General features: G+C 62.4%; 3 protein-coding genes across 14 annotated transcripts in view; 2 read left to right on the top strand and 1 right to left on the bottom strand.

The window, feature by feature from the left end:
• AP3D1 (adaptor related protein complex 3 subunit delta 1) overlaps nt 1-2,890 on the top strand; it is a 37,084-nt gene extending 34,194 nt beyond the window's left edge. For both annotated transcript variants that reach the window (XM_047849011.1, XM_047849009.1), the window contains exon 32: nt 1,941-2,890. In XM_047849011.1, the coding sequence (XP_047704967.1) occupies nt 1,941-2,036 (96 nt within the window). In that variant the 3' untranslated portion in view covers nt 2,037-2,890. The remainder of the gene's footprint in view (nt 1-1,940) is intronic.
• A 987-nt stretch (nt 2,891-3,877) lies between these two features.
• Nucleotides 3,878-7,222, bottom strand: IZUMO4 (IZUMO family member 4). Of its 7 annotated transcripts, none has more exons than XR_007150174.1 (10): nt 6,664-6,952; nt 6,473-6,553; nt 6,308-6,379; nt 5,676-5,702; nt 5,503-5,578; nt 5,272-5,319; nt 5,175-5,189; nt 4,790-4,807; nt 4,524-4,619; nt 3,878-4,204 (listed from the first exon to the last, which is right to left on the bottom strand). XR_007150174.1 is itself a non-coding variant. In XM_047848977.1 (10 exons), exons 1-10 carry the CDS (start codon nt 6,875-6,877, stop codon nt 4,114-4,116), a joined length of 657 nt encoding a protein of 218 aa, XP_047704933.1. In that variant the 5' UTR covers nt 6,878-6,950; the 3' UTR covers nt 3,878-4,113. The 7 variants fall into 7 exon arrangements, 4 of the variants coding, with proteins under 4 accessions (XP_047704933.1, XP_047704935.1, XP_047704934.1 ...); XM_047848977.1 differs by having other exon boundaries at nt 4,524-4,538; nt 6,664-6,950; XR_007150175.1 differs by lacking the exon at nt 5,272-5,319 and having other exon boundaries at nt 6,664-6,953.
• A 1-nt stretch (nt 7,223) lies between these two features.
• MOB3A (MOB kinase activator 3A) lies at nt 7,224-22,619 on the top strand. 5 transcript variants are annotated; one of them, XM_047848974.1, is made up of 6 exons: nt 11,456-11,849; nt 12,021-12,181; nt 16,248-16,377; nt 16,691-17,237; nt 19,989-20,191; nt 20,839-22,619. In XM_047848974.1, the coding sequence occupies exons 4-6, from the start codon at nt 16,817-16,819 to the stop codon at nt 20,983-20,985; spliced, it is 771 nt and encodes a 256-aa protein (XP_047704930.1). In that variant the 5' UTR covers nt 11,456-11,849; nt 12,021-12,181; nt 16,248-16,377; nt 16,691-16,816; the 3' UTR covers nt 20,986-22,619. The 5 variants fall into 5 exon arrangements, with proteins under 5 accessions (XP_047704927.1, XP_047704930.1, XP_047704931.1 ...); XM_047848972.1 differs by lacking the exon at nt 11,456-11,849 and having other exon boundaries at nt 11,864-12,155; XM_047848971.1 differs by lacking the exons at nt 11,456-11,849; nt 12,021-12,181; nt 16,248-16,377 and adding an exon at nt 7,224-7,402.
• The last annotated feature ends 3,979 nt before the right edge of the window (nt 22,620-26,598 follow it).

Raw genomic sequence — 26,598 nt, 5'->3', positions numbered from 1 at the left:
GGCCCCGCTGGTGGTGGTCTCGGTTCTTCTGGGCCCTTGGAGTCTGTGTTGCCGGCCCGGCGGCTGCCTGAGTGGGTGGTGTAAGGTTAGTGACAGTCAGGCTGTCTGTCCCCCTAGAGCTGTCGGGTTCGCTCTGTGTGTCTGCTGTTAGGTGTGTGGACCGAGAAAGTCGTGGCGTCTTGACATACGCACCTGTTTGTTTATCCGCGTCGACCTCCTTCTTTATCTCGGGTTGTTTTCTCTGCTGCGAAGTTCTCCGGTCTGATGTTGGACAAAAAGCCACTCTCGCCTTCTCATGATGGGTGCTGACGCACATGTCTTCTTGAGCGCATCCTTCCTGTGTTGGAAGGCGTTCTCACGGGTGGGTGCCGTCATCCCACTGACGACCCCGGGTCTCCTCCTCCGTCTGGTCTTCCGCTTCTCCCCTGCCCTCCCTCTCCTGCACACGCCATGCCACCTGCTCCACACCTGCCTCCAGCCGCTTCTGGGACAGGCCTGGGGGCCGGGGAGCCTCGTCCAGGGCTAGTTTTGCTGGGCGCGTTAGCTTGGCGGATCTTTGTCTCAGTGCTTTAAAATCACGCTGCTTCTGGGGTGCCTTGGCGGGCTCAGACAGTGGAGGGTGTAGCTTGATCTCGGGGCTCTAGAGTTGAAGCCCCACGCTGGGTATAGAGAGGACTCACTTTTTTTAATATTTATTTTTGAGAGAGAGAGACAGAGTGTGAACAGGGGAAGGGCAGAGAGAGGCAAAGAGAGACACGGAATCTCTCCAGGCTCCAGGCTCCAACCTGTCAGCACAGAGTGTGACCAGAGGCTTGGACTTGTGAACCATGAGATCCTGGCCTGAGCCAAAGTCGGACGCTTAACCGACTGAGCCACTCCGGTGCCTCGAGAGGACTTAAAAGTAAAATCTTCCAGAAGATCGTCGCACTGCCTCGTTTCACAGTCACAGTTTCTGGACGAGAGCTGCACCCCGTTATTCTTGGCACGGGGAGGCGCCGTCTCCTCTCCAGGTTTTTCTTGGTTGTCAGCCTCCAGCAGGTCACAGCGTGTCTGGCGCGGACTTCTCTGGGTCTGTCAGGAGTGTGCTACGCCTCTTGAGTGTTTGCAAAATTCTGGAAGTTTCCCGCTGTTACTTAAGTCCTTTCTTAGCGCCGGGTTCTTCTTACAGCAGGGCCTGCCTGGCCCCGCCCTCTGCCGTGCTAGCCATTCTGCCCGTGGGCCCACCCGTGGGTGTCTCGTTTTGACGACTGTGTATTCCAGGTCTGGAACGTCCGCCGGGCGTTCTCGAGACCTTGCCTGTCTTGGCTGGGATGTTCCGTCTTCCTGTTGGCTTCAACAGCGCTCCTGACTGCGCGTTGGGGGGGGTCTTACAGTAGGGACTTACAAGCCTGTGTCCCGTCGGAAGATGCCGCGTCCTCCTCGTGCTGGCCTGGCCGTTGGCTGCCTTTTCCACAGAGCTGAGCTGAGAGGTCTCCCGGGTCTCTGGGTGCTGAGTAACCGGGGCCTTGTTAGTCCCGCGGGGGACACGGCATGGGCTGCAGGTGCCTGACCGCTGGTCCCAGCGCCCGTCTGTCTCTGCGACCTTTGTCCCGCTTGTCGGAGCCGCCGCACGCGGGCACCGGCCCTGGGACCAGGGGGACAGCGGCTCGCAGACACATTTACAGGCCGCTTTCCCCGAGGCCCCCCAGCCAGAAGGCGGACCGTTGCTCACGTACCCCACTTTGGCAAGCCGTTGCCCAGATTGGGGTTCTCCGGTCCTGGCCTCGCTGGGGGCGTGGGGGAGGGAGGGGGCTCCGGGGCACCTCCCTCGTCTGGATTCGCGAAGCACCAGCACCGAGGGAGGTGGTGACAGACACAAACGGCACATTCGGCCACGAGGCGGCCTCTGGGCGTCGCGTTCCACGCCCTCCACAGTCCTGACGGCCATTTCCCTTTTCCAGGGGGAGAAGTCCGTGTCGGTGGACGGGAAGTGCAGCGACGCGACGCTGCTGAGCAACCTGCTGGCGGAGATGAGAGCGACGCTGGCCGAGTGCTGAGCCCGGCCCCCCGCCCCCACCCCGGCCCCCGCTCGGGTCGCGAGGTGACACGCTGTGCTGACGCGTCTTGTCGGCGTTCCTACTTTGTTTGCCTCTTTCCATCTCTTCAGCGAGGAGCCCCGAGGCTGCCCGAGGAGCCGGCTGCGGCGCCCGGTGGACCGTGCGGGGTGGCGCGCCCTGATCCCGCGAGGCCCCCACGCTCCCTGCCTGGGGGCGCCTGCTCACCCTCCTGCCTCGCGGCCGCGGGCCAGGACACCCGGTGGCCCCGGGGCCGTGCAGGCTGCTGTCGTGTTCCCCGCGTCCCACCCACGTGTTCGTGCGTTGCAACGGCTGCCACCCGGGGTGGGGTCTGGTCGGGATCCCTGACGGAGTGGGGCCTGGACCTTGTTGGTTTACATTTCTTTCCTGTCCAGTGAAATGTGTCTCGGTCGGCGGTGTTTGGCAAGTGGTGGGGACTGTTTGGGATTCCAGGTCCCTCCTGTCGCCGAACGCTCCCCAGGCTTTGTCCCACACCGTGCCCGCAGCTGCGGGGAAGGCCCGGTCCTGGGGGGGGGGCCCCGGCCCCTGGAATGCACCTCACGGGGCGGGGCGGGGCGGGGCAAGGGGACCCCGGACCACCCCGTCAGAGATGATGGTCCTCAATGACGTAACTTCCTTTTGACGAACACTGTCACTTTAGCATGTAGGGTAATCTATTACAGAATCCTGTGCAGTGATTCCAGAACCTCAGAACTGTATGATGTGTTCGATAAGAATTGATTTGCTATCGACATTCCCAGATAAAGGAGAGAGAGACATATCACGCTGCTGTAATGATTTTGTGTCGAGATGATCCAATAAACTTGTAACACAGACGTTTGTCTGTTGCACCTCCTGTCTGTGCCGGTGTGCACACCCGGTAACAAGAGGGACTCCGGACCATCCTCGAGCTGCCTGGGGCGCCCTCGGGAGGTCACACAGCGTGCTGGGGATCCCTGTCCCCACCTGCGAGTGCGCCCTTCCCTTCGTGATGGAGGTGAGGTCATCCCCACACACGGGCCAAGCCCCAGCAGGGAGCCACGACCCCACCCACGGGAGGTCCACCAACATCGCGGACCGCACCCTCCTTTCCCTTCCCAGGGAACCCCACTAGCGGTGGGTGTGTAGGTGAGTGGCAGAAGCAGGTGCTGGAAGGCAGGCCCTGCCCGTGCTTCAATTTGCCACATTGCCACTGCCTTTACTGACGCCACGTGGCCAAGGGACAATTCGGGACCAGTAAGGCTGGGTCAGCAGACGGAAAGCCGTCCGACCCCTACGTGGACCCGGTGCCGGGCAGCCCCCGCCTTCCACCAGCTTCTCTTCCTGATAATCACCCGCCCGAGCCAGACCCCTCGCGGGTCCCTCCGCTCCCTCACCAGCACTGGGGCAGCAGAGGCCACATTGACGCCTTGAGGCCATTGTTGGCCGGTAAGACCACCGGCCTGCACGCCCACCCGGCCCTGCGGACTCTTCTGACCTCCGTGTACCTGCTCCTGGCAGGACTAGTCCCCGACTTCTCGTCTGCCAGGCCCATCAAGCCATTTACCGTGGGTCTCGTAACGCACATGAGTGTTTGCGAAAGGAAATGGCGTGCTAGGGACGCTTCCTGTGCTCCTTCGGCTGAGGTTTAGCCCGGCGTGGCGAGTCAAGAGCACCCGCTCGCGCCAAAGGCTTGGGTGTGTCAAGCCTGCCCGGCTGTGTTGAGACGGGTGGCGGTACAATTGCTATGGAAATCCCGGGGCTGTCAGCCCTGCCCAGTGCCCATGACCGGGATGTGCCTTTCCTGGGGACCCAGCCCTGGTTGCCCCAACACGGATACTCTGTGATGAGAAACAGGGACGTTTAATCATTGCCTCTAATAGCCCTGCGGCTCCGCCCGGCGGTGACGCACTCTATATACAAAGCCACGCGCCCTTCCCGGCCCCGGTCCCGGCCTCTGATGGCAGTGCAGGGACTCAAGGCGGCAGTGAGCCTGCTCCGGGGGGTCAGGCTGGGGCAGTCCAGCTGAGTCCTGGCTCCACCTCGAGGCTAGGGCCAGTCTGGCGATGGCCGGTGGCCGTCAGTGCTGTGTCAGGCACTCGGAAGCGTTTTCCAGAGTCAAGTTGGCCAGGTGTGGGGGCTCAAGACATGTGAAGCTTGGTGACATCAGACTGTTGGGGAGACAGGGGTGCCCTCAGCTCTTCTCTCCCTGCTCCACCTCCCCCCCCCTCAAACCAAGGTCTTTGCTATGGGCCTGGGGCATGTGACAGGGCTGCAGACAACCCTCAAAGCTCAACTTGGAGGTCTCGTGGCCTGTACCCATCCCCTAAACAGCATCGGGGTCGAGCCCAACTCTCTTGCAAGGGGCTGCAAAAAGGGGGTGGGAGGCTGCAGCAAGCTGGCCATTGGGTTTTGACCTCTGGCTTAGGCTCGACCCTGCCTGCAGAGTCCACCCAGGTCCTCAGAGCCTCCCTCCTTTGCGCCACTCACAAAGCTGGAGTGGTTCTGTGCATCCAGGAGAGGGGAGGAAGATCCGATGTTTATTCGAAGTGATCACTTGGGTGTGGTTGCAGGGGTGACGTCCAGCTTGTCCCAGGTGCAGAGAGAGCCCTGCCGGCTGTGTCTCCCTAGCCAGCCCCTCCCCGTCCATCCCTGACTTAGAGGCCCCCGTGCCACCCCTTTTCTGACTCCCTCGTGCTCCCCTCCAGAAGGCCAGGCCAGGGTTTTGGAGAGAACAGACGGGGTGGGGGCCTTACCTTGTGTGGTCGTCCTGTCTGAAAGACATGACAGGGTCCCAGTTAGACCCAAGCTTTAGGGCTGTGCTGTGCCTGTGGCCCCCAAGTCCCTCCACTGGGGCACATCCGTCATGGGCCGCGCCCCCCCCCCCCCCCCCCCTCCCAGCTCTGACCACAGCCCTGCCAGCTGCTTAGGGCAGGGGTAGGACCAGACTCTATGGAAACCTTTAACTTGGGTGTTGCGCCCCCTGGTGCCAGCTGAGCGCAGAGGAAGGGCAGGCTGGGGTCCTGAGCACTGGAGCAGGTGCCGCCTCCCGTGGCCGCCCTCCGCATACTCACCCGCAAGGGCACATAAGCACACCGCCTCTGATATAAGTCATGCTGGGTTTGGGGACAGGGGACTTACTTGTGCCACTTATTTCTACAACGACAGCAGGATTGGAATCAGAACGTCAGGCGTGGAGGGGAAGGTCCCCTCCCTGAGCCCAGGGGCCCCAACTCACATGTACCGGAGGAGGCCCTGCACAGCTGTTTCCCACTGTGCCGATGACCTGTGGGCACACGGGGCGTGCAGACGGGGCGCCCCAAATCCAGAACTCAGGGCCTGCCGAGGGGCTACCACCCCACCCGACCCCGGTGGAGACAGGCCAGGGAGGAACAGGGAGGGTCCCAGGAGAGCCTCAGACCCACGGGCACAGGGCCCTTGCTGGTCACCACCCGAGCCTGAGCCTTACTCGCAGTTGTAGCCAAAGCAGACGACGTGCGAGTCCGTGCAGTTGGTACAGGAGATCGTCTCGTACTGGAAGATGCCTGCAACACAGGAGAGGCGGCCGCAGGCTCCCCCCGCCTCGGCCTCCAGGGCTGCCGCCACCGCTGTGCCCCACGGACCGGGCAGGGGCTCACTCACCACAGTGACGCTGACAGTCGATGCGGCCTGTGTGGGGACGAGGGCACTGACGGCACTTGTCCCCCGCCCCCACCTACCCTTTTTATTATTTTTAATTTTTTTTTTTAGTGTTTGTTTTTGGGAGAGAGAGAGAGAGAGCACAAGTAGGGGAGGGACAGAGAGAGAGATACAGAACCCGAAGCCGGCTCCAGGCTCCGAGCTGTCAGCACAGAGCCGGACGCGGGGCTCGAACTCCCGAACCGTGAGATCATGGCCTGAGCCGAAGTCGACACCTAACCAACTGAGCCCCCCCAAGCGACCCCCGACCCAGCCTTCTTGCCCTGCCAGAGGCTCACCTAGGGTTAGGCTGGCTCTCAGCCTGGGAGGAGGGTAGCAGCCCTACTCAGCCGCTTCTCCAGGGACAGGCTGGGGGAGGGCTGGGGTTTATCCAGGCCGCCTGCTGGTGCCCACGGGAAGGAAGGGCCCCTGCCTCGGGGAGCTGCCCTTCTTTCTCTCTGTTGGGAGCCGGCTGCACTGAGCCAGAAGCCCCAGTCCTGTCACGCAGCCTCTGCCACCCCCTGGCCGGGGCCCCTGGCTCCGGAGGGACTTCTGAAATACCCCCGCGGCGCTCCCCAAGCCCTTCCTTTGCTCACTTTCGATGATTGCATTCTGGAGGAGGTGCACCTGCTCCCGAAAGATGGCTCGCAGCTCGTTGGGGAAGTACCCTGTGGGGGTAGGCAGGAGGGAGGTCAGCCTCCGGCGCTGGGCGGAGGGGAGCTGTCTCGGTGTCCGCGCGCGCGCGGCGCCCGCCCCCTTACCGGGGAAATACATCTTCCCCTGGTACAGCTGATCCATCTTCTGGTACACGGCGTTCGCCACTTGGTTCAGCTTCTCCCGGGCTGGAGGCCGGAGAGGGAGGCCGGTGAGCTGCGCGGGTCGGGGCCAGGCCGGGGTCTGGCGGGAGTCTGGCCGGGCCGGGGGGCGCGCCCGGGCGGGGCCCCGCACTCACTGATCTCCGCGGGGATGGCCAGGTGCAGCTCCTTCATCGTGTCCTGGCTCCAGTCGCTGAGCAGCAAGCCCGACACGGGGATGTCGCCCACCCACCAGGACTTGAGATTCACGTGATGGCGGTAGAAGGAGAACTTCTCCGAGAAGTTGCCGTGACAGTGCAGGCAGCCGCGGGCCAGCGCCGCGGTCAGGCCGAGGCACAGCAGCAGAGCCATGGCCCGCCCGCCAACCAACCAACGGCGCCTCCCGCGCCACGCCCCCAGCGCCGGCCTCGCCCGCGCAACGGACAACGGGCTGCACCGGCCCCGCCTCCGGCCCCGCCCCCACGCCGCGCCCCATGCCCGCGCGCACGGCACGCGCACGCGCACGCGCACGCTCTTCCTTGTGGGCTGGCCCTGTCTCGCGGACCCGCTCGCGCTCCTGCCACTGCGCTAGCTCCCGCTGGTCGGCCTTGAGCCCCTGGCCCGGGCCAGTGACGTCACCGCCCGTTTCCGGTTGCCCGGCAACAGAGAGCGCAGCGGCGGGGAGCATTCTCCTCCCCCCCAACTCTAGGCCTCGCCCCCTTCGGCTCCGCTTCCGGGGAGGCCTAGGCCGGTAGCGGAAGTGGACCTGGCTGGGCGGGGCGGCGGGGGCGGGCAGTGGGCGCTGTTCCTCCTGGGCGGCGGAGGGGACCGGACGAGAGACGCCGGACGCGGGGCAGGCGCGAGACCCGCCCGACCGGTGGGGGCGTGAGACCGCAGGTGGGTCCTCCGAGGGACGGACGCGGGCGGCGGGGAGGCCGGGTCCCTGGGGAGCGGCGGACGCGGGCGGCGGGGAGGCCGGGTCCCCGGGGAGCGGCGGACGCGGGCGGCGGGGAGGCCGGGTCCCCGGGGAGCGGCGGATGGGAGAGGTACGATGGGCGTGAACTTTTGCCTATCGCACACCCCGCGAGTCCACTTGCACTTTCTGGTTGTGGACTTGATTCTGGACACATGGTCCCAGCCAGCCGCTTCCTCATTCCTGCCTTCTTCCACCCCACATAAAGTTCGGGGGCTCCTATTGGCCCGGTTACAGGTTCAGCGGGGAGTGGTAACAAAGGTCCCAGGCCTGGCCAACGTCAGGACAGGGCCCTGCAGTCTCCCCCAGGTCCTGACCCCCGTGCTTCCGAATTGACACGCTCAAGACTGCTCAACCCCTGCGTGTTTGGGGTGGCCTGGCGGGTGGTCTGTAATCTACAGATTCCCAGTGGGGTGCAGCAAGTGGAAGTGCCCGCTGCCCCTGCCCCATTCGGGGCCCTCCTCCTCCCCTCCCTGCTGGGGGCACCCACCTCAGACAACAGCCATGCATCACTCCAGTCTCCCCACACGTGGCTTCCTCTCTCATTCACCCCTCCAGCTGTCCCGTGCCACGGCCGCTGGCCATGTGTGGCCAGTGTGCACTTGGAACGTACCTCGTGCAAACTGGGGTGTGCCGCACGTGCCAGATACAAGTCTTGGAGACAAAGTCTGTTTAACAACAAAAAGCAAAATGGGCCTGTGACGTTTTCTGTGTCCGTCAGGTGTCGAGATGGTATTTGGCATTTTGGGGCTAAATGCCATACGGTGTTAACAGCGACTTCACCTGCTTCCTTTCACTTTTTCGCTTTTCACTGAGGCTCCTGGAAAATTTGAAACTATGCCTGTGGCAGATGTCACATTTCTAGTGCTTTTTCTGACATCCTGTCCGCGGATGTGTATCCAACTCCTTTTTCCCAGGATTCGTTGTCCTCTGCGGCTTTAGGTGTTTCCTAAATAGAGTAAACTATTGGAAGATTTAACCAAATGCTTGGTGGATCGTAATTGAATCAACCTTACTCATAATTTTAAGTCGAGTTTATTTTTTTAGAGCAGGTTTAGGCTCACAACAAAACTGAGTGGAAGGTACAGGAAATTCCCATAGACTCCCTTTCCCCATAAACGCACCGGCGGCCCCATTATCAACATCCCCACCCAGCACCGAACGTGACGAACCACGGTCCACAGCGGACACGAGGTCACTCCTGGTGCGGCACACCCCGTGGGTTCGGACGAATGTCACGGACACCTGCCCACCACCACGGTGTCGTCCGGAGTAGACCCACGGCCCTGAAACTCCTGTGCTCCTCCCATTCACCCTCCCCCACCCCGGCAGCCGTCCCTCCCCGTGGTCCTGCCTTGTCCAGAACATCCTGGACTTGGAACCACCCCATGTGTCGCCTCCTCAGCCTGGCTTCTGTCACCGAGTGCTGTGCGTCTGAGGCTCCTCTGTGTCTCTGTGCGGCTCGATGGCTTACTTTTTACTTGAACTTTCCTAAAGGAGAGAGCACCATTACCACCTCTACCCTGCACACTGCTGAGCATGGTGTTCGAGTACCAGACGCCCTTAGTAACCTGACGGGTTGAATTCTAGGTACGCCTCCCTCTGTCTCAGCAGAAGCAAAAGTGGTTATTTTAGTCCCTCAGGGGCTTCTCAGAAATGCCAGTGCAGTTCCCGAATCTTTTCTGAACAGTTTTAAGTCTCTTTGTTTCGTACGTACAAATGCCCCAAAGCCAAGACAGCTCAGCGAAAAGTCAGCCTTTAATCATGTTTCCGGGCGCTGTTCTCCCTTCCCCAGCACTTCATACAGTGGGGGTTTTACAGAAATTCCCCAGGCAGCCGGCTTAGAAGTTGGGCTTTTACTCTGGGAAGTTTTAGACACGCCCCAGCTGGAGGGCCCCATTCCTGATTTCCTAGAATTTCGAGGTCTGGATTGCTTAAGCGAAAAAGGGGAATCCAACGTCAGAAACCCGATTCTGGGAAGGAGACGGGCGTTTCTGTGTCTCCTGAGTTCAAAATAAGACATCTGTGACTGGGTCACTCTGGGGGTGCGCGGGCGCTGTGGGGGCTGAGCACCGTCCCAGGCCCCCGTGCTCGATGCCAGGAACACCCCAGTCGTGACGGCCACAGACGTCTCCAGACATGGCCCACTGTCCCTGGAGACGGAGCGGCCCCAGGCGAGACCCTGGCACAGCTGGGAGCTAGGCACAGCACCCTGGAGAGAGCGCCGTCTGTGAGTGGATGGGCCTGGCCTGCTGTGGCCGCACTGTGTCCGTTTCAGACCAGGGTCTTCTCAGAGTCCAGTCCACATCCTGAGCATCCTGACGTTAAAAGGAAGCTTGGTCAGCCAGCTAGCGGAGTCTGCGTCGGGACGGGAGCGGAGCGGCTTCCCCTGCTGACCTGCGGGCCTCTGCTCAGTGAAAGGGCCCCTTGAAACCCCAGGCGGAGGCCTAGAAGGAAGAGGCGCGGCTCCTGAGCAGACAGCCACCCCTGGTCTCTGTCACACTGTGCTTTCTGTCCCCAGGGGACACGGTTTCCTCACAGTCCTTGTATATCTGCCTCTGTGGCGGGAGAGGCCCGGCGTCTGCGGCGGCCCCAGTGCACCCAGCACCCCCTTGAAGCGCAGGCAGTGGGCACGGGAGTCCTGGGCTCAGATCCCCGGCCCGCCCCCTACTTGCCCTGCGATCTGCCCCTCAAAGCTCCAGGGAGGGCCCTTCCTGCCTCTCCCAGCTCCTGGGGGTCACAGGCCATCCTGGGCGTCCCTCGGCTTGCGACGCATCCCCGGTCACATGGCCGGCTTCTCCGAGTGTTTGTCCGGATTTCCCGGTTCTCATAAAGGTGTGCGTCCTTGGATTGAGGGCCACCCTGTCCGGTATGACTTCATCTTGACATCTGCAAAGATTGCAGTTTCCCGACAGGGGCTCACTCACAGGTGCCAGTGGTTAGGGCTTGAACATCCGTTTGGGGGGGACACGATTCCACCCATGATAGACGGATGGGGAGTGACTGCTGATGGGCAGTCTTTTGAGGTGATGAGCACGTTCTGGAATTAGTGGTGATGATTGCACTCTTCTGCGATCTTACTAAAAACCGTTGAATTGTGTACCTTAAGTTACTTACGTGTGAACCGTATCACAATTGGTTAAGACATAAAAGAACTACCAGGAGGGCGGGAGTATGTAGAACCCCTGGATGGCACCCGGCCTGGAGTGATCTCTGCAAACCACTTCCTGCAGGACAAGTTGGGGAACTTGGCCCCGAAAACAAAGACATGAGGGCTGGATGCCAGCAAAGCCGCGCACCCTGGGGGGGCTGGGGGCTGGGGCCACCTTTGTGTGAGTTCCGCAGGACGGCAGGTGGCCTTCCCACTCAGCCAGCGGTGGGGACACTGAGAAGACAGCGCCGGGGGTGTGGCCTTTGACAGGACAGAGCCTGGGCTTCCAGCACCTTCCAGCTGAACCTCGGCCGCTGGGCCAGGAGCCGGGGTTTGCTGATCTGGGACCGACCTCTGAGGCTGGGGCTCGTTTGTCTGGAGCCCCAGCTCCAGGGCAGGGTCCCCTTAGCAGCAGCATGTCAGGGCCAGGGCCAGGGCAGGGTGTGGGGGCACCGGAAGGAAGCGGCAGCCGCAGCTCTGGGCCTCTCCCCGGGGCGGGGGGGGGGGGGGGGGGGGAGGGGGAAGGGGATGCTTAGAGGGACTGTGTTGTGTTTGGTTTTCAGAAAAAAGGGGGGGTGAGGAGGGTGTGGGTAGGGGCGGGGGAGTTTGTCGGCTTACCTTCCTCAGTCTAGAAGTTTCTGAGTGCCACCACATCTCGTCTGTGGGAAGCACCAGGACAGCCCTCCCCCCCCCCCCCCCCCCCGGAGCCCTTAGCGCCGAATCCCCTGCCCCACCCTCCCCTGCGCCAACCGCGGAGGTGTTCCGGGAAGAGCTGGTAATGGGACCAGGGGCGGCGGTGGGGGGGCTTCCCGGGCACCCTGGGCTCCTGCCGCCCCTCGAGGCCAAGGCACCTTCTGGGGGCCACCGCCCCTTGTCCGGGGGTCGGGAGGGGGGTGCATGTGTTTGCTTTTGAGGGGAATTCTACCACCAGGGAAGTTTTCCAGGAAACCATTGCTTCCACTTAAAAAACCTTCCCACTTCCTGAGAAGAGACCGAAAGCAGGCAGGAGCCCTGTAAGCCGCCCACTGCCCTGCCCCGCCCCACCTTCCAGAACCATCCCCGTGCGCGTCTGGTCCGTGGCACGAAGGCGTGCAGACAGACCACCGCCCTGCAGTACCCCTGAGGCCGCACTCCCATGTCACACGGCGTGCTTCTGTCCTGTGTCGCCAGGTGACAGGGTCTCAGCTTAAACTCCCAGAGCCATCCGCGGGAGGCCCCAGGTAAAAAGCGACAGCAGGGCACTGGCGGGCTGTGTTTCTCTCGCCCCAGGATTGCTGTCCGGGGCGTAGCTTAGCCGCGGTGAATAAGGAGCCGGGGAATCAGGCGACCCACAGGAGGGGCTGCGGTAGCCCCTGTCGGGCTGGACATAACCCCCACCCTGTCTCCTCAAGCGGAAGGGAGTCTGCAGGTTGAAGACAGACCTCGAACGAGGAAGTATCTAAGCCGCGTCGGAGGAGGAGCAGAAGGTGGCCCACAGGGGATTCCTGTCCCTTGACCTGTCCCCAGAGGGGCCTGAGAGCGGCCAGGTTTGCAGCGCGACCCCCCCGGGCAGGTGTGCAGGCCGCTTGGGCGTTACTGGGCGTAGGCGGGGAGCGGGTTCCGTGCCGGCGTGTCCAGCACGGGCCCACCAGGGGCGCACGGCCGGTCTGACAGAGGGTCGGGGTGGGTGTGGCTGCGCCCCGTCTTCTGAGGCGCCACCTTCCCACCGCCCAGGCCCTCCCGCTGGAACCAGGGAGGGTCGGCTGGCTCCCACCCGTTCTGTGCAGGCTTCACAGGGCCGCAGGGGGGACCGGCCCGGCCCGGAGGGGGGCTGGCACTGGCTTTGGGTTAGGCCGGCAGAGACCCAAATAACGGAGAGGGGGCCCGCCGTGGCGGCACGCGGCCGGGCAGAAAGGGTGGTGGCTTCACCCACAGCCCAGGGGTCCCGCTCTGGCCCCTCCCCCTACCCGCCGCCAGGATGGAAACTCCGACCTAAGTAATCATTAACCAGGCAGTACAGAGACATGGTCTTCTAATCCAGGGTCTCGCCCGAGGTGACTCGGCCCCCAGGGGACCCTGGTCACGACGGGGGGCGGGGATGCCACCCCACAGTGCCCCGGGGAGACCCGGTCGGCCCGCTGTCGGTGCCGCACTGCTTGGGGGTGACCGTAAAGCCGAATCCACCAAGGTGGCGGTCGATGGTGCCAGAGCCCCCGGGCTGCCCTGGGGAGGGAAGCGGACGCGCTTCTCTCCCTTGTCGCCCCGTGTCCTCGTCAGAGCACAGGCACCTCGAGCCACCGGCCGGGGGTCATCACGAGACCTCCCTCCTTCCAGTCGTCCCGGCACCGTCTACTCTCTGTGCCTCTCGGTGGCTGCTCCAGGGCCCCGTGAGCGGGGGCTACAAGCCGCGCTGGCCTCCGTGCGAGCGAACAGGGACGCCTCAGCCGTTTAGGGCCCCGGATACAGGCCTGCCCGTGCCCCCCCCCCCTTTCTCAGATAACATCCGCGTGCCTTACTCCCACTCATCGACAGCGCACAGCCCTGTGTCTTCAGTTCACAAGGCTGCTCAAGCACCTCCTCTGGTTCCAGAACATTCCATCACCCCATAGGAAACCCGGTCCCCATCAGCCGTCACCCCCACTCCTCCCCCGGCCCCCACGAGCCCCCTTCCTGTCCCTGGATGGGTCTGTTCTGGAAGTTTCACACCCGCGGACTCACACTCCGTGTGGCCTCTCGCGTCGGGTTCCTTCCCTGAACGTCGTGTGTTCGGGGTCCGTCCGCGGGGCGGCGGGGGTGAGCGCCTCGCTCCTGCTCGCGGCCGAGGGATGTGTGCGTGTGCGGCGGACCCAGCTGGTTCATGTGGTCACCTGTTGATGGACGTTTGGGTTGTTTCCACTTTTTGGTGAACGTTATGAATTGCGCTGCCGCGAACACGCATGTATGTTTCGTGTGCACGTGTGTTGTCGCCTCTCTTGCCTGTGGATCTGAGAGGCATCGCTAGGCCCCGGGGTAGCCCCGTGCTGGGCTGTTGTCCCCAGCGGTCGCTGCCTTTTACGCGCACACTGGCGTAAAGGCCCGGGGGTTCCGGTCTGCCTGTCCTCGCTGGCACTGGTGACGGGCTTTGTGACGGCTGTTGTCGTGGGAGCGCTGGTTTCTCCGTCCCTCTGACCCCGCCGTCTCCGGTCAGCTCTTCCGACCCTGATGCTCATCTTCTGTGTTTTGCGCAGTTCCTGTGCCTTGAGCGCGGCTCAGCTGGGCCCAGAGGAGTGGTGGGGCTTTGCCTGTCCACGCAGAGGGTGGGAGGCCTCGCCAGCCACGCCGCAGGCAGGAAGGGCCCCGGCCCACGGGTAGCCAGGCTGGGCTGCCGCAGTGTCGTCCGCAGCGAGTCACTGTGCCCAGGCTCGTTATGAAACTCCGCAGGGTCATGAGTTCAAAGTGGAGTGGGCAGGGCTGGGCTGGAAAGTCCTAACACCCAGGCGTGGGCAGGGGTGCCCCCCGCTGGGGCCCCAGGAAGCCCCCTTTCCCCCCTTTTCTGGCTTCCAGAGGCCCCGCATCCTGGGCCCGCGGCCTCTCCTCATCCTCCCGGCCAGCAGCACGGGGTCTGCCCATCTCTCTGCCTCCCTCTCGTGAGGACCTCGCCAGGACGCTGGGCCCCTGGGGCACCCAGGGTCACCCCCACCTCAGGGACCTTGACAGGGTCCTCTCTGCCACGTGAAGTGATAGGTTCCCGGTCACAGAACCAGGACGGGGACGCTTTTGGAGGCCCTTATCCTTCCCACCGTCTCCTGCCCACTCACCAGGGCAGGGAGCCTGCTTCACACTCTTGCACGTCAGGTGCTGCCTCAGCCCCGGGAGCAGGCCGTGGGGACACACCGAGGACAAGGCCGACGCTGGCCAGGTGGGGCAGCTGTGAGCAGGCGGGAGGGTGGCAGTGGGGTCCCTCCATGTCTGCCGCCACCTCCCATTTGGCCCCCGGTGGCCGCAGAAGGACCAGCTCTCGAGGCTCTGCTTGGGTGCTGGCGCCCTTCAGCTGCGAGCAATCTCTCTTTAAGTCTCGTGGCCGAGAGTCCACACGGCCCACACCGCTCAGCTGGGGCTCCCAGCTCGGCCACAGCGGGCACAGAGTCGGCCCAGTTCTGGCGAGGCAGGTGCGCAGGCCGCACGTGGCCCCAGAAATGCAGTCGCCGGCTCCGGGGGCACCTTGTCAGGACCCAGGGTCCCGGGAGGCCCCTTCTTCCCACGTCCCGGCAACAGAGGGCCACAGGCCGTGGTGGAGCCATGACCGCTCTAAGTGTTGGCTGGGAGCCCAGGTGCCCCCATTGCCAGCCCGCCGTCTGGGTCACCCTCCCCGCATCCCGGGCCGCCGTGGGCACTCATCTCCGAGAGTCTGGGGACCCCTGCACCCGGACAGGTAGCGCCTGTGGTGCACGTTCTCTGCGGGGGCCGCCGCGGGGGCTGGGGGTGAGTGGGGTCCCTGCAGAAGGGGGCTTGATGAGGGAAGCAGAGGCCAGAGCCACGTGGGCCGATGGCCAAAGATGTGACGCCCTGGAAGCCGGGAAAGGCGAGGACTCCCAGGAGGGCCGTCTCGGACCTGGAGCCTCTAGAACTTTCTGATAGCACGGTTGGGCTGTTAGGAGCCCTGAGTCTGTGGTACTTTCCTAGAGCCACGTGCTGGATCTTGAGGGGTGGAGTCAGAGGAGTGAGCCCCCCCCCTCCCCCCACAGTTTAAGTAAAGGAGAAGCTGGCGGGGGGTGGGCATTCGTCAGCGGTTACTTGGTTACTTGTTGTAGGCAGCAAATGGAGGAGGGATACGGAGGGCCGCAGGGCGGGGCCGCAGGGCGGGGCCGCAGGGCGGGGCCGCAGGGCGGGGCCGCAGGGCGGGGCCGCAGGGCGGGGCCGCAGGGCGGGGCCGCAGGGCGGGGCCGCAGGGCGGGGCCGCAGGGCGGGGCCGCAGGGCGGGGCCGCAGGGCGGGGCCGCAGGGCGGGGCCGCAGGGCGGGGCCGCAGGGCGGGGCCGCAGGGCGGGGCCGCAGGGCGGGGCCGCAGGGCGGGGCCGCAGGGCGGGGCCTGGCACTTCCGCCTCTCCCCACGCTTCCCCTTCTGCGCCTTCTGTCTGGTGAACTCCCAAGACCCCGGCCCCGCCTGCCCCTCTGGCACCCGGCCTCCCCCATCGCAGCCCGGCCTTCGCTCCTGGGACAGTGTGGGGTGATGGGCAGTGCCAGGCACAGCATGGTGACTGTGTCCCGCCTGAGCGCCCGGCCTCACGTGCTCCATTGCGCTCTCTCCCACTCCCTGACGTGGGGCGTGTCCTGTCCCAGGTAACAGGACACGGAGCACAGAGAGAGGCTGGAAGAGTAGGGGGAGATAGGGCCCTCACCGCCCTGGGCAGGGCCGCGTCCCCAGAAGCCAGTGGGCGCCCATCCTGGTCCCAGCTTGGACAGACAGGACCCAGACGGGCTCGTCCGGGCCTCTTAGGCAGGCCCTGTGGGGCAGCGTGTCCCCCCAGAATTCCCGTCCGTCCATTGGGAGCGCGGTTTCTGCGCATGTCCTCAGGGTGGTGAGGTCTGCTCCCGGCCCTCTCCTGGCCCTGGCGGTGCTGGCCATCCTTGGTGCCTCCCCTTGACCTCCATCCTCATGCAGCCTTCTCCCGTGTGTCTGCGTGTCCTTCTGCGAGGACAGCCGTCATCGGACTAGGGACACCTGGATAATCCAGGAGGAGCGCGTCCCGAGATGCTCAGTCACCTCCGCAAAGCACCTTTTTCCAAATAAGGTCCGTTTGCAGGTCCCAGGGATGGAGACCTCCCTTCGCCCTTGGCCGCCACTGACCTGCTGCGGTCGCCGTTGGCCGCTGCGCGGCTTTGCACACGACCCCTCCCGCCGTACAGCGGGGGCTCCGCCAGCTCTGGCTCATCGGGGGCTTTGCCTCAGCGCCTTCTGCCGAGGTGGCGGACCGTTGTGTCCACCGGCGCCCTCTCCATGAAACTGAAAACCACGAGTCCCGGGGGCCTCCCGATCCAGCCCCGTGTGCTTCCGACAGAGGGCTTCCAGAAACAGGTGACCCTTCTCCCCTTTCTGTGTTCCAGATCTCGGGGGAGGCCGGGGACGCCGCGAATCTCTGGTCCCCCGTCCCCGCGGCTGACAGCAGCGCCCTGCCCGGGGCCACTCTGCAGAGGCCTCGCCGGGGAGCACGGGCCGGGCACGGGGCCACCATGTCCAACCCCTTCCTGAAGCAAGTTTTCAACAAGGACAAGACTTTCCGCCCCAAGCGCAAGTTCGAGCCGGGCACCCAGCGGTTCGAGCTGCACAAGAAGGCGCAGGCGTCGCTGAACGCGGGGCTCGACCTGAAGCTGGCCGTGCAGCTGCCCCCCGGCGAGGAGCTCAGCGACTGGGTGGCCGTGCACGTGGTGGACTTCTTCAACCGCGTCAACCTCATCTACGGCACCATCGGCGACGAGTGCACGGAGCAGTCCTGCCCGGTCATGTCCGGCGGCCCCAAGTACGAGTACCGCTGGCAGGACGAGCACCAGTTCCGCAAGCCCACGGCGCTGTCGGCCCCCCGCTACATGGACCTGCTCATGGACTGGATCGAGGTGCAGATCAACAACGAGGAGCTCTTTCCCACCCACGTGGGTGAGTCGGGGCGGCCGGGCCGGGCGGGTAGGACTCGCGTTCGAACGGTCGGCCCGTCTCGAGCGGGCAGTTCAGGGGCGTTTAGCAATATGTTCGCAGACTTATGCAAGTGCCACAACTGGTTCTGGAACATTCCACCACCCTGAAAGGAGCCCCCTTCCCCAGCACCCATGAGCCCCCTTCCTGTCCGTGGATGAGCCTGTTCTGGACGTTTCACACGCGTGGCCTCTCGTGTCGGGTTCCCACCCTGAGCGTCGTGTTCAGGGTCCGTCCGCGGGGCAGCGGGGGTGGGCGCCTCGCTCCTGCTCGCGGCCGAGGGATGTGCACATGCACGGGGAACACGGTCGTCTGTGGACGTGCGCGTGCGCGGTGGGCACATTGTTCTTTAAGTTAAGGACCCTGGGATGAGAGATGACTCTGGATCGTCCTGCTGCGGCCTGAGTGTCATCACAAGGGCCCTTGTGAGAAGGAGGCAGAGTGAGATCCGACTTGAGAGAGAAGGTGGCGCGGCAGCCGGGAAGGGGGGAGGGGTCGTGGGCTTCCAGAGGCAGCAAGGACACGGACTGACCCCGGAGCCCCCGGAGGGAACAGTGCCTCCAGCACCTTGACCAACAGCAGGCCAGCGACAGACTCGGAACTTGTGGCTTCCGGCATTTAAGCCGCCAGGCCGGTGATAGTTTGTTACAGTGGCACCGGGAGACTCCCTGGGACACGGCTTCGACTGTCCCCGCCAGTGTTGACACGGCATCCCCGAGCAGCAGCAGGGCAGACAGGTGTCAGGCCCGGCCCCCGGGCCCCCCTCCGCGTGTGCACTCCGTCCGTCACTGTGGCCGCCAGCCCTGCTGAGACCCCAACAGGTCCCACCTGCTCCTTGGCGGGGGGGGGGGGGGGGCGCGGCACCCTAGAGCTTGAGGCCCCAAGCCTGCCCCTCGCCACGGAAGGTGAGACTCCTAAGCTTACCGAACAGGACACCGACGAGAGGCAGAGAAAAGTAACTTGGCAGGTGCCTCGCAGCCGTCCAGTGGGACCCTGAGGCCTCACGCAGGCCCTTGTGCTTCAGGCTCTCGGGGCCCCAGGCCCGTCCCACACGGTCACATCGGGTGGGGGGGGGGTCCGGCTTGGCCAGCGTCACCCTGAGGCTTGCAGGGCCCTGGCCAGGCAGGCAGAGGAAATGCTTCACGCAGAGTGGGGTCCCGTGTGCTGGGCGCCCGCTGGGGCTGGGGTTGTGGCTTCGCAAGGGAAGGACGGGGTCCACGCTTCATCCCGGCTCCCGTGTGGGTTCCGTTCACGCTTGTGCGTCCGCTTGGGTCTCGAGCCACCAGCCTGTGCTCTTAATGTCGGACCGGGGGTTGCGCACTTTTCCTCGTGGGGACCAGTTGGTAAATCTCTCCAGCTTGGCCGGCCACACGGTATGTGTCTTGACGGCTCACATCTGCGTCACAGACCGAAAGCTGCTGTAGGCGGTTCATAAACAAACGGGTGCACCTGTGTCCCGGTGTCACTTTATTTGTAAGAGCAGACGGGGCCGGGTTCGCACCCCGCGGGAGAGTCCTCAGGAGCGTGTGCGGCTTAGTCCTGGGAGATTCTGTGTCAGACCCGTCCAGACCAGCCTGCTTTAAACTGCCCCCCTTCACCCAGGAACGCCCTTGGCGGCTCCCGTCCTAGGACAGAGGCGCAGCGGGGGCCGGGGCGGCCTCACACCCGGGCCCCGTGTGGGTTTGGTGCCGAGCCGGGCTCCCCGGGGCTCCGTTTGTCCGCTTGCTGTGGGCCTGATGTTCCTTCTGAGCTTAAAGCCCCTTTCCACTACGAGGGGCCCCAGCGCGTGGGGACTGCCAGCCCTCGAGGTGACCGTCCCACCGCGTGGGTTCCAGGGGCTTTCAAGGAAAGCATCTGCTCCGCAGGGACCCACAGACCATTCGGTTTCACGTCCAGAGTCGAGGGACGGGGAACGTGCACAGGCCTCAGTGAGCCTGAGCAAAGGCTCCACAGAGTCGGCCGGGAACGGCCCGTTCACCACGCTCGGACGCTTGCCCATGACCGAGGCCCATCGTTCCCCTGCCCCGAGAGGCCACCTGGGCCCAGATACAGGGGAGGGAGCAGGGTGGCACCTGGGACGTGCAGGGTCAGGCTGTGCCGGTCACAGTCCGCTCTTAGAGAGCCTTCTCCCTCCCACTTGCCTCCGGGTAGAGGACAGACAGCCCCGTGGGCCCTGCCGCGTGGGGCGCTGGCTGGCCGTCCCGCTCTCGCTGCGGCGCCGTCCTGAGAGCTTTCCCGCACCCGCATCCCGCATGCGCCGGTGTGTCCAGCTGGGGGGACGTGCGCCCGGCACACGGGGGCTTCCCGCAGGGCGCGGCGTCTCTGTGCGGCCTCTCCCTGGGCTGCTAGCCCCTCACGTCGGGGACGGGGGCCCCTCGCTCTTTCCGGTCCCGGGCGCGCACCTGCCCGTGCTGGCTGCACCCCGTCCGTGCCGCGGGACGGAGGGACGTGAACGGATGGGGGTGGAAGGGGCACGCGGGGGCGCCTGACGCGACCCACCGCGGCCCAAGGAAGCGTCGGTGACGGCAAACGAGAGGACGTGGTAAAGACGAACCGGGGGTGGGGGCAGGAGGACCGGGAGCCCATCAGGGAGTCTGCTAAGGACAAGAAGCCTCACCGGAAACGCGCGCGGCGCCCACGGGCCGGAACCCAAGTGGGGTCGGGAAGGGGGGAGGTGGGCCCCCCGCCCCCCTGAGCCTCTCGCCCCGCCCACAGGCACGCCGTTCCCCAAGAACTTCCTGCAGGTGGTGAGGAAGATCCTGTCGCGACTGTTCCGCGTGTTCGTGCACGTCTACATCCACCACTTCGACCGCATCGCGCAGATGGGCTCCGAGGCGCACGTCAACACCTGCTACAAGCACTTTTACTACTTCGTCAAGGAGTTCGGCCTCATCGACACCAAGGAGCTCGAGCCGCTGGTGAGCGGGCCGGGACTGGTGGGCGGGGGGACGCTGGGGTCCCGGGCTGGTCCGCAGGGCCCAGACCCCCGGCTTGGCGGCGGCCCCCGCGGCTCCACGGCCCGAAGTCGGCGGAGGGGAGCAGAGGGGGGTTCTTTGGGCTTGGGCCCAAATTGGTGACGCCTGGCAGGCTCACGGGACCCCCCCTCCCCCCCGGGCTTACTTTTGGTTCTGGCTGCTCTGTGCCCCCCGCTGGCGGGCATGGCGGGGATGCGGCTGCCATGCCCTCGGGGACCCTGGGGAGGTCACCCTGCAAACACCAGCTGCCCAGTGGCCAGGCCCAGACATCTCAGTCTCCCCCACCCTTGTCCTCACTGCCTGGCTGGAGACCAAGCAATGATTTCTTTCTTTTTTTTTTTTTTTTTTTTTTTTTTTTAATGTTTATTCGTTTTGAGTTCGAGGCAGAGCTGGAGCGGGGGAGGTGCAGAGAGAGAGGGAGACACAGAATCCAAAACAGGCTCCAGGCTCCGAGCCGTCAGCACAGAGCCCGAGGCGGGGCTCGAACCCACAGACCGTGAGATCGTGACCTGAGCTGAAGTCAGACGCTCAAAGGAGGCTCAGTTTGTTTGTTTGCTTGTTCATTTTAATGTTTACGTATTTATTTTGAGAGAGAGAGGAAGTGGGGGAGGGGCAGAGAGAGGATCCCAAGTAGGCTCTGCCCGGTCAGCGCAGAGCCCAGTGTGGGGTTCGATTTCACGACCACGAGACGCTCACAACCTGAGCTGAAATCAAGAGTCGGATGCTCAACCGAGTGAGCCACCCAGGTGCCCCGATTTTTTTTTTTTTTAGCTTCGTGCCCCGATACCCTCATCATTTCTCCCGTATCGATGCTTCCAGTTCTTTCTGGGGCCAGCGAGACTTCCCCAGGCTGTGTGTAAAGGGCGTGGGCTGGTGCTCATCTGCCCGCTGCTGCTGCACACCGGGGCTCCCGGGGTCTTGCTGTCGTGCAGACTTCGCGCCTTAGCGTTTACGCGTTGCCGCAGCCGCTCTCCCTCGACAACACTGCCTTTTTGGCCCTTCACAGGATGGCTTGGGCCCCCCCCCCCGCGCGCCACCCGGTTATCTGTTCCGTTGTTCGTAAGGTTTGGCGAGAAATGAAGCCTGCGGGTCCCTTGAGGCCGGATCTGCTTTTTTGGGGTGTGGTTTCTGTCCTTCTCGTCCTGACGTCCCGCTCGTTCTTAACAGAAAGAAATGACTGCACGGATGTGCCACTGAGCGCCGCTCGGCCCTGCGGCCACCGAGGCAGTGCCCAGGGGACACTCTAGCCTGAGGGCCACGTCTCCGGAACATGGGCCCGTGCTTTCTAGAAAGCCCAGCAAGTGATCGGAGCTCCATGCTGTCGCGGCTACGCTGAGCGCCGGGGTCGAGTCCTCCCCGATCCCAGATGCAGCAGCCGTGGGTCTGGCCACCCTGAGCCCGTCTCCTCGGCCGGCATTGAACTTGGACTCCGTGGTTGTATGTGTTGGGCACCTGGGAAAACCCACTGTGTTTGTAAAGCACTTGCGTTTGCCCAGTGGGCCCGCACGGACCTGTGCCCTGCGGGCAGCCGGCGCCTGGGAGCCCCGTGTCTGCTTCACGACAGGTACGACAGGGACCCCACAGCCTGCCTCCCGGCCCCCCCGGGCCCCTTCGTGGATCATGAAAGATACGATTTTTCTTTTCCTACACGGGAGCCTGCCTTCCCCTTTAGAAGAATATCCCCTCTCCCGTGTGGACAACACAGGATGAGTCCCCTGGAACCGCTCTCCTGGGCAGGATCTTTGAGTCTTGCCAGATGTTAGCTGGCCAAATGTCCTCCTGCAGAGCCTGCCAGCTTCACATCGAAACCCTCTGTCTGCGTGGCCCTGTGTGGCTGTGGGATCCGAATCCCACCACTGTCTCCCACGGGCCCTGGGAGGGGTGGCCAGGGCCCCGTCGGGGGCTGCACCGAAGTGACCACGGGAAGCCCCGTTCTGCCCCGAGTGCGTGCCTCTGCCTGCCCACACATCCTCCGTGGCCTCTCGCCGTGGCTGCCCTTCCAGTGTGGACCGTGCCGACTCAGTACCTCTGGGTGTCTGGGATGCTCGCAGACGTGAGGGGCACCGTCACCCAGCACCGAACAAGTGCAATTAACATGAGCTCGGGCCTCGGTCCTTCCGGAAGCCTCCGGGGCCCAGCTCAGCGGGGGGCCTGGCAAGACAGCCTCCCAGGACGAGGCAACTGTCCAGTCGAATGTCGCCCCTTCACATGCAAGACCACAGCCAAACCGCAGAACCACTGTGCGCCCCAGGGTTCCCAGCTGCTCCCGCCGTGCGGCCAGGCCGGGGACGGTGTGGCAGGGACCCTCTGCATCCTCCCCGCCCACGGGTGTTCCCACCCGAGCATCAGAATAAATTGTGCTATTTTTGTACCCGCGGCTGCTGGTGGTCATTTCCATTTTCCTGGCGGGGGGGGGGGGGGGGGAGCCGGTGTTGGGACACGTCACGGCCATTGTCCCCAAGGGGCGAGGGATCCTAGATGTCACGATGGCCGGTGGCCCGCCAGAGTGCCCCAGATAGGTAAACAGACGCACAGGCTATGGGTGCAGTTAGGATTTCGTGGGGTGGTGAGGATGGAAGTCCCCGGAAAGCAGGCTGAGAACCGTGGGGAAGGCACGTGCTCTGTCCCCTGTTTCTGTTTCGTCAGTTGTCGCCAGTGCTTAGGCACAATTTTAACTCTGCCTTTCTGCTGTGCGGGAGAAGGAGCCAGAAAATGTTGAACCCACTGCAGCGTGATAGGGCAGAACCAGCCAGGAGTTTTCTGGGCAGCCAGCTCTGAGCAGACACCTGAGTCATTCACCCCGACTGCTCTTTCTTCTGTGCAAGATGGGGTCCCTCTCCAATGCACGTGCCCCGGTTCCGGGGCCCCCAGGCGTGGGTCTCTGGCAAGTGGGAGCAGACGAAGGGGCGGTGGGTAGGGCTGCGCAGGAACCAGGGCAGGGCTGGCTTCTCGCCCCTAGAGGGCGTGCTGTCTCCGTGGGAATTGAGCGGCTTCTCGGGAATCACGTTATCTGGAAACACCTTCTAAAGGAGCCATGGTCTCCTTACCCGTTGACTTTGCAAATGCACCACAATTTCCAGAAACAGCTAAAAATTTGGGAGCTGCTATTGTCATTTGTAATCACCCCCAAAGATGTCCCCTTCCTGGTCCTGGGACCTGTCGCCTCATGGCACAGAGGGGACCTTGTCAAGGTCCCTGAGGTGGGATGACCCTGGGGTTCTGGGGGAACCGGCGCTGCCCACACCTGGGTGTAAGGACTTCTGAGCCCAGAACCGTCAGAGAACCATCGTGTGTGGCCTTAAGACCCCCCCTGCTTCGGGCTGCTGGGAACGCAGGGATCTGAGGCCAAACGGGGTGGGTGGTTCACGTCAAAACCCCAGAAGCTGTCCAGCCGGGAAAGGTAATGGGGGGGCCAGGCGTTGGCATGGAAATCTGGTCAGACGGGGAGGACGAGGGAGGACACGGCGGGGCTGCTCGGACAAGACCGCTGGCCGAGCCCCCTCCTGGCCAGCGGGGACTCCCAGGAGTGGCGGGAATCTGCATCATTCCCGCGGAAACCACGCAGGAGGCAGCCTCTGGTGTTCGTGAAGGAACGTTCTGGTAATTCGGGAACAGCTGGACGAGGGCACCTCAGAAGATCAGGAGCCCCTGTCACTGGAAGTCGCCCCGGGGCGGGCTCTACCCCTCAGAACCCCCTCCTTAGTTGCACCAGCCCTCGCCAGAGGCCTCCCCAGGCCCTGTTGCTTTGCAGCGATTCCTGAGGTGGAAGCAAAGTCAAGGTGGGAATGACTTGGATCCTTTCTTCGTCCCAAAAACCGACCGTGAAGTACTGGACCGAGATGCTGGTTCTGGTCTTGACCACCAAGTGGAGAGGCAGGTGGGGGCCACGGAGCCGGGGCAGGCCCAGGGTGACGCAGGCGGACAGGCGGTGTGGACAAGCCCAGGCACGCACCGTGCAGGTGCCCCATCAGTTAACCGATGCCTCCTGGTTGTTGCCTTTGTTGACTTTGGCGACCATAAATTCTCTAGTCAGATCTTTATAAATATCCCCGATTGTGGATACAGGTAAAATGCCAGGGTTGGTGTCTGTGTGTGTCAGAGGGCATTACCCTGGGGGACATTTTGGTGAGTTGGGGAGTACCCTGCAGAAAGGGAGCACTAATTTACATCCCCATCTACACAGGTTCAGGGATCCCACTTCCTTACATCCTCCCCAAACTGGCCGCATGTCATTACCTATTTGATAGGAAAACACTCTCACCGCACGTTGACCATTTATATTGCCAGTGTATATCCTTTGTCCTTTTTCCATCGGAAAGTGGTCTTTTCTTATTGGTTTCTAAAAACTCTTTACATGTTGGGTGTAGAGACCCTTTAATAATACTCGCTTATAAAAGCTTTTTTGCATATAATTTGTCCTATGTTACACAAATTTCTCCTGGTTTCTTGTTTAACTTTATGATCATTTCAACATAACTTTTTTTTCTTCTTCTTCTCTTTACCAGCTTTCACATTTTTGGTCATTCTTTGCCTCGACGTTTTCTGCCCGTAGTGACGAGCTTACAAACTTGGGCTGGGGAGGCCTTTATGGAAATATTCACCTCTGTTTTCTTCTGGTTCTTCATGGTTTTCCTCTTTTTTTATTTTGTAGATGTTTACTTATTTATTATTTGTTCGGGGGCGGGGGGACGGGCAGAGAGAGACAGAGAGAGAATCCCAAGCCGGCTCCGAGCTATAAGTGTAGAGCCTGAAGCGGGGCTCAAACTCGGGAACTGTGAGATCACGGCCTGAGCCAAAACCAAGAGTCAGATGCTTAACCAACCGAGCCACGCAGCTGCCCCTCTTCTTTTCTCAAATATTAAACGTTGGATAAACTTGAGAGTTTCATTTCCACGTATGGCGTGAGGTAAGGCTCTAGAGACATTTTTATTTTTTTTAATGTTTATTTTTGAGAGAGAGAACATGAGCAGGGAAGGGACAGAGAAAGAGGGAGACAGAACCCAAAGCAGGCTCCAGGCTGTCAGCACAGAGCCCAGCGCGGGGCTCGAACTCACGAACCATGAGATCACAACCTGAGCCGAAGTGGGACGCTTAATGCACTGAGCCACCCGGGCGTTCCGGAATTTTTATGTTTTAAATAACAAGGAACCCCTACTGCGGCACAGCGTGGCCCTTCGGCACAGATCAGGAGTGCTATGTATTTACACGGGGCTCTTTCTGGGTCTCCTAGCAGTTAGCTGCCTCCAGCTCCAATTTTAATGTACCTTGTAAAGTTACAGTAATGGTTGTATCCGCCAATATAAATTCCTCGTTGTTGTTGTTTTTTTTTTTTTTCAACGTTTATTTATTTTTGGGACAGAGAGAGACAGAGCATGAATGGGGGAGGGGCAGAGAGAGAGGGAGACACAGAATCGGAAACAGGCTCCAGGCTCTGAGCCGTCAGCCCAGAGCCCGACGCGGGGCTCGAACTCCCGGACCGCGAGATCGTGACCTGGCTGAAGTCGGCCGCTTCACCGACTGCGCCACCCAGGCGCCCCCTCGTTGTTGTTTTTTAATATTTTCTGGACTATTCTAAGTATAGATTGCCGATGGACTTTAAAATTCCTTTCAGTTCCAGAAAACTTGCTTCTGTGATTCTGGTGAAAATGGTTAATTTGCATAATAATGTGGTTCCAGGTTCATTCTGGAACATAGGTCGATCCCTGCGGTCCCGCGTATCTCTCCACTTACCCCGGCCACACGCGTCTCTCTGTCATTTACAGCACTCAGCACCTCTGCCCAGTGCATTTTCCTTTCTCTTTTCTTCATATGATTTTAAAAATTTAGGGGCGCCTGCGTGGCTCAGTCAGTTAAGCATCCGACTCTTGATCTCAGCTCAGGTCATGATCTCACGGTTCGTGAGGGTCAAGCCGCGTGTCGGGCTCCACAATGAGCCTGGTGCCTACTGAAAAAAAATGACACACGTGACATACTCTAAAATTCGCCATTTTGGGGAATGCAAGCTGGTGCAGCCACTCTGGAAAACAGTGTGGAGGTTCCCCAAAAAACTAAAAAGAGAACTACCTACCCTACGACCCAGCAATTGCACTAGGCATCTATCCAAGGGATCCAGGTGTGCTGTTTCGAAGGGACACATGCACCCCCGTGTTTATAGCAGCACTATCGACAAGAGCCAAAGTCTGGAAAGAGCCCGAATGGCCATCGGTGGACGAATGGATAAAGAAAATGTAGTGTATATATATATATATATACAATGGAGTATTACTCAGCAATCAAAAAGAATGAAATCTTGCCATTTGCAACTACAGGGATGGAAAGACAAATCATATGACTTCACTCATATGAGGACT

This window comes from Prionailurus viverrinus, chromosome A2 (genome assembly GCF_022837055.1).
Source record: "Prionailurus viverrinus isolate Anna chromosome A2, UM_Priviv_1.0, whole genome shotgun sequence".
Classification (NCBI taxonomy): domain Eukaryota; kingdom Metazoa; phylum Chordata; class Mammalia; order Carnivora; family Felidae; genus Prionailurus; species Prionailurus viverrinus.
Note: the sequence above shows the minus strand (reverse complement) of the source record. Positions and strands in the feature narration are given on the sequence as shown.

Coding starts and splice junctions, on each gene's coding strand:
- IZUMO4 (XM_047848976.1), bottom strand. CDS start 7,193: ATGCTCCCCGCCGCTGCGCTCTCTGTTGCCGGGCAACCGGAAACGGGC. Junction 5,703..6,307: donor CCAGAATGCAATCATCGAAA/GTGAGCAAAGGA, acceptor GTCCCCACACAG/GCCGCATCGACTGTCAGCGT. Junction 5,579..5,675: donor CGACTGTCAGCGTCACTGTG/GTGAGTGAGCCC, acceptor CCTGTGTTGCAG/GCATCTTCCAGTACGAGACG.
- MOB3A (XM_047848971.1), top strand. CDS start 16,817: ATGTCCAACCCCTTCCTGAAGCAAGTTTTCAACAAGGACAAGACTTTC. Junction 17,238..19,988: donor GCTCTTTCCCACCCACGTGG/GTGAGTCGGGGC, acceptor CCCCGCCCACAG/GCACGCCGTTCCCCAAGAAC. Junction 20,192..20,838: donor CCAAGGAGCTCGAGCCGCTG/GTGAGCGGGCCG, acceptor ATTTATTTTGAG/AGAGAGAGGAAGTGGGGGAG.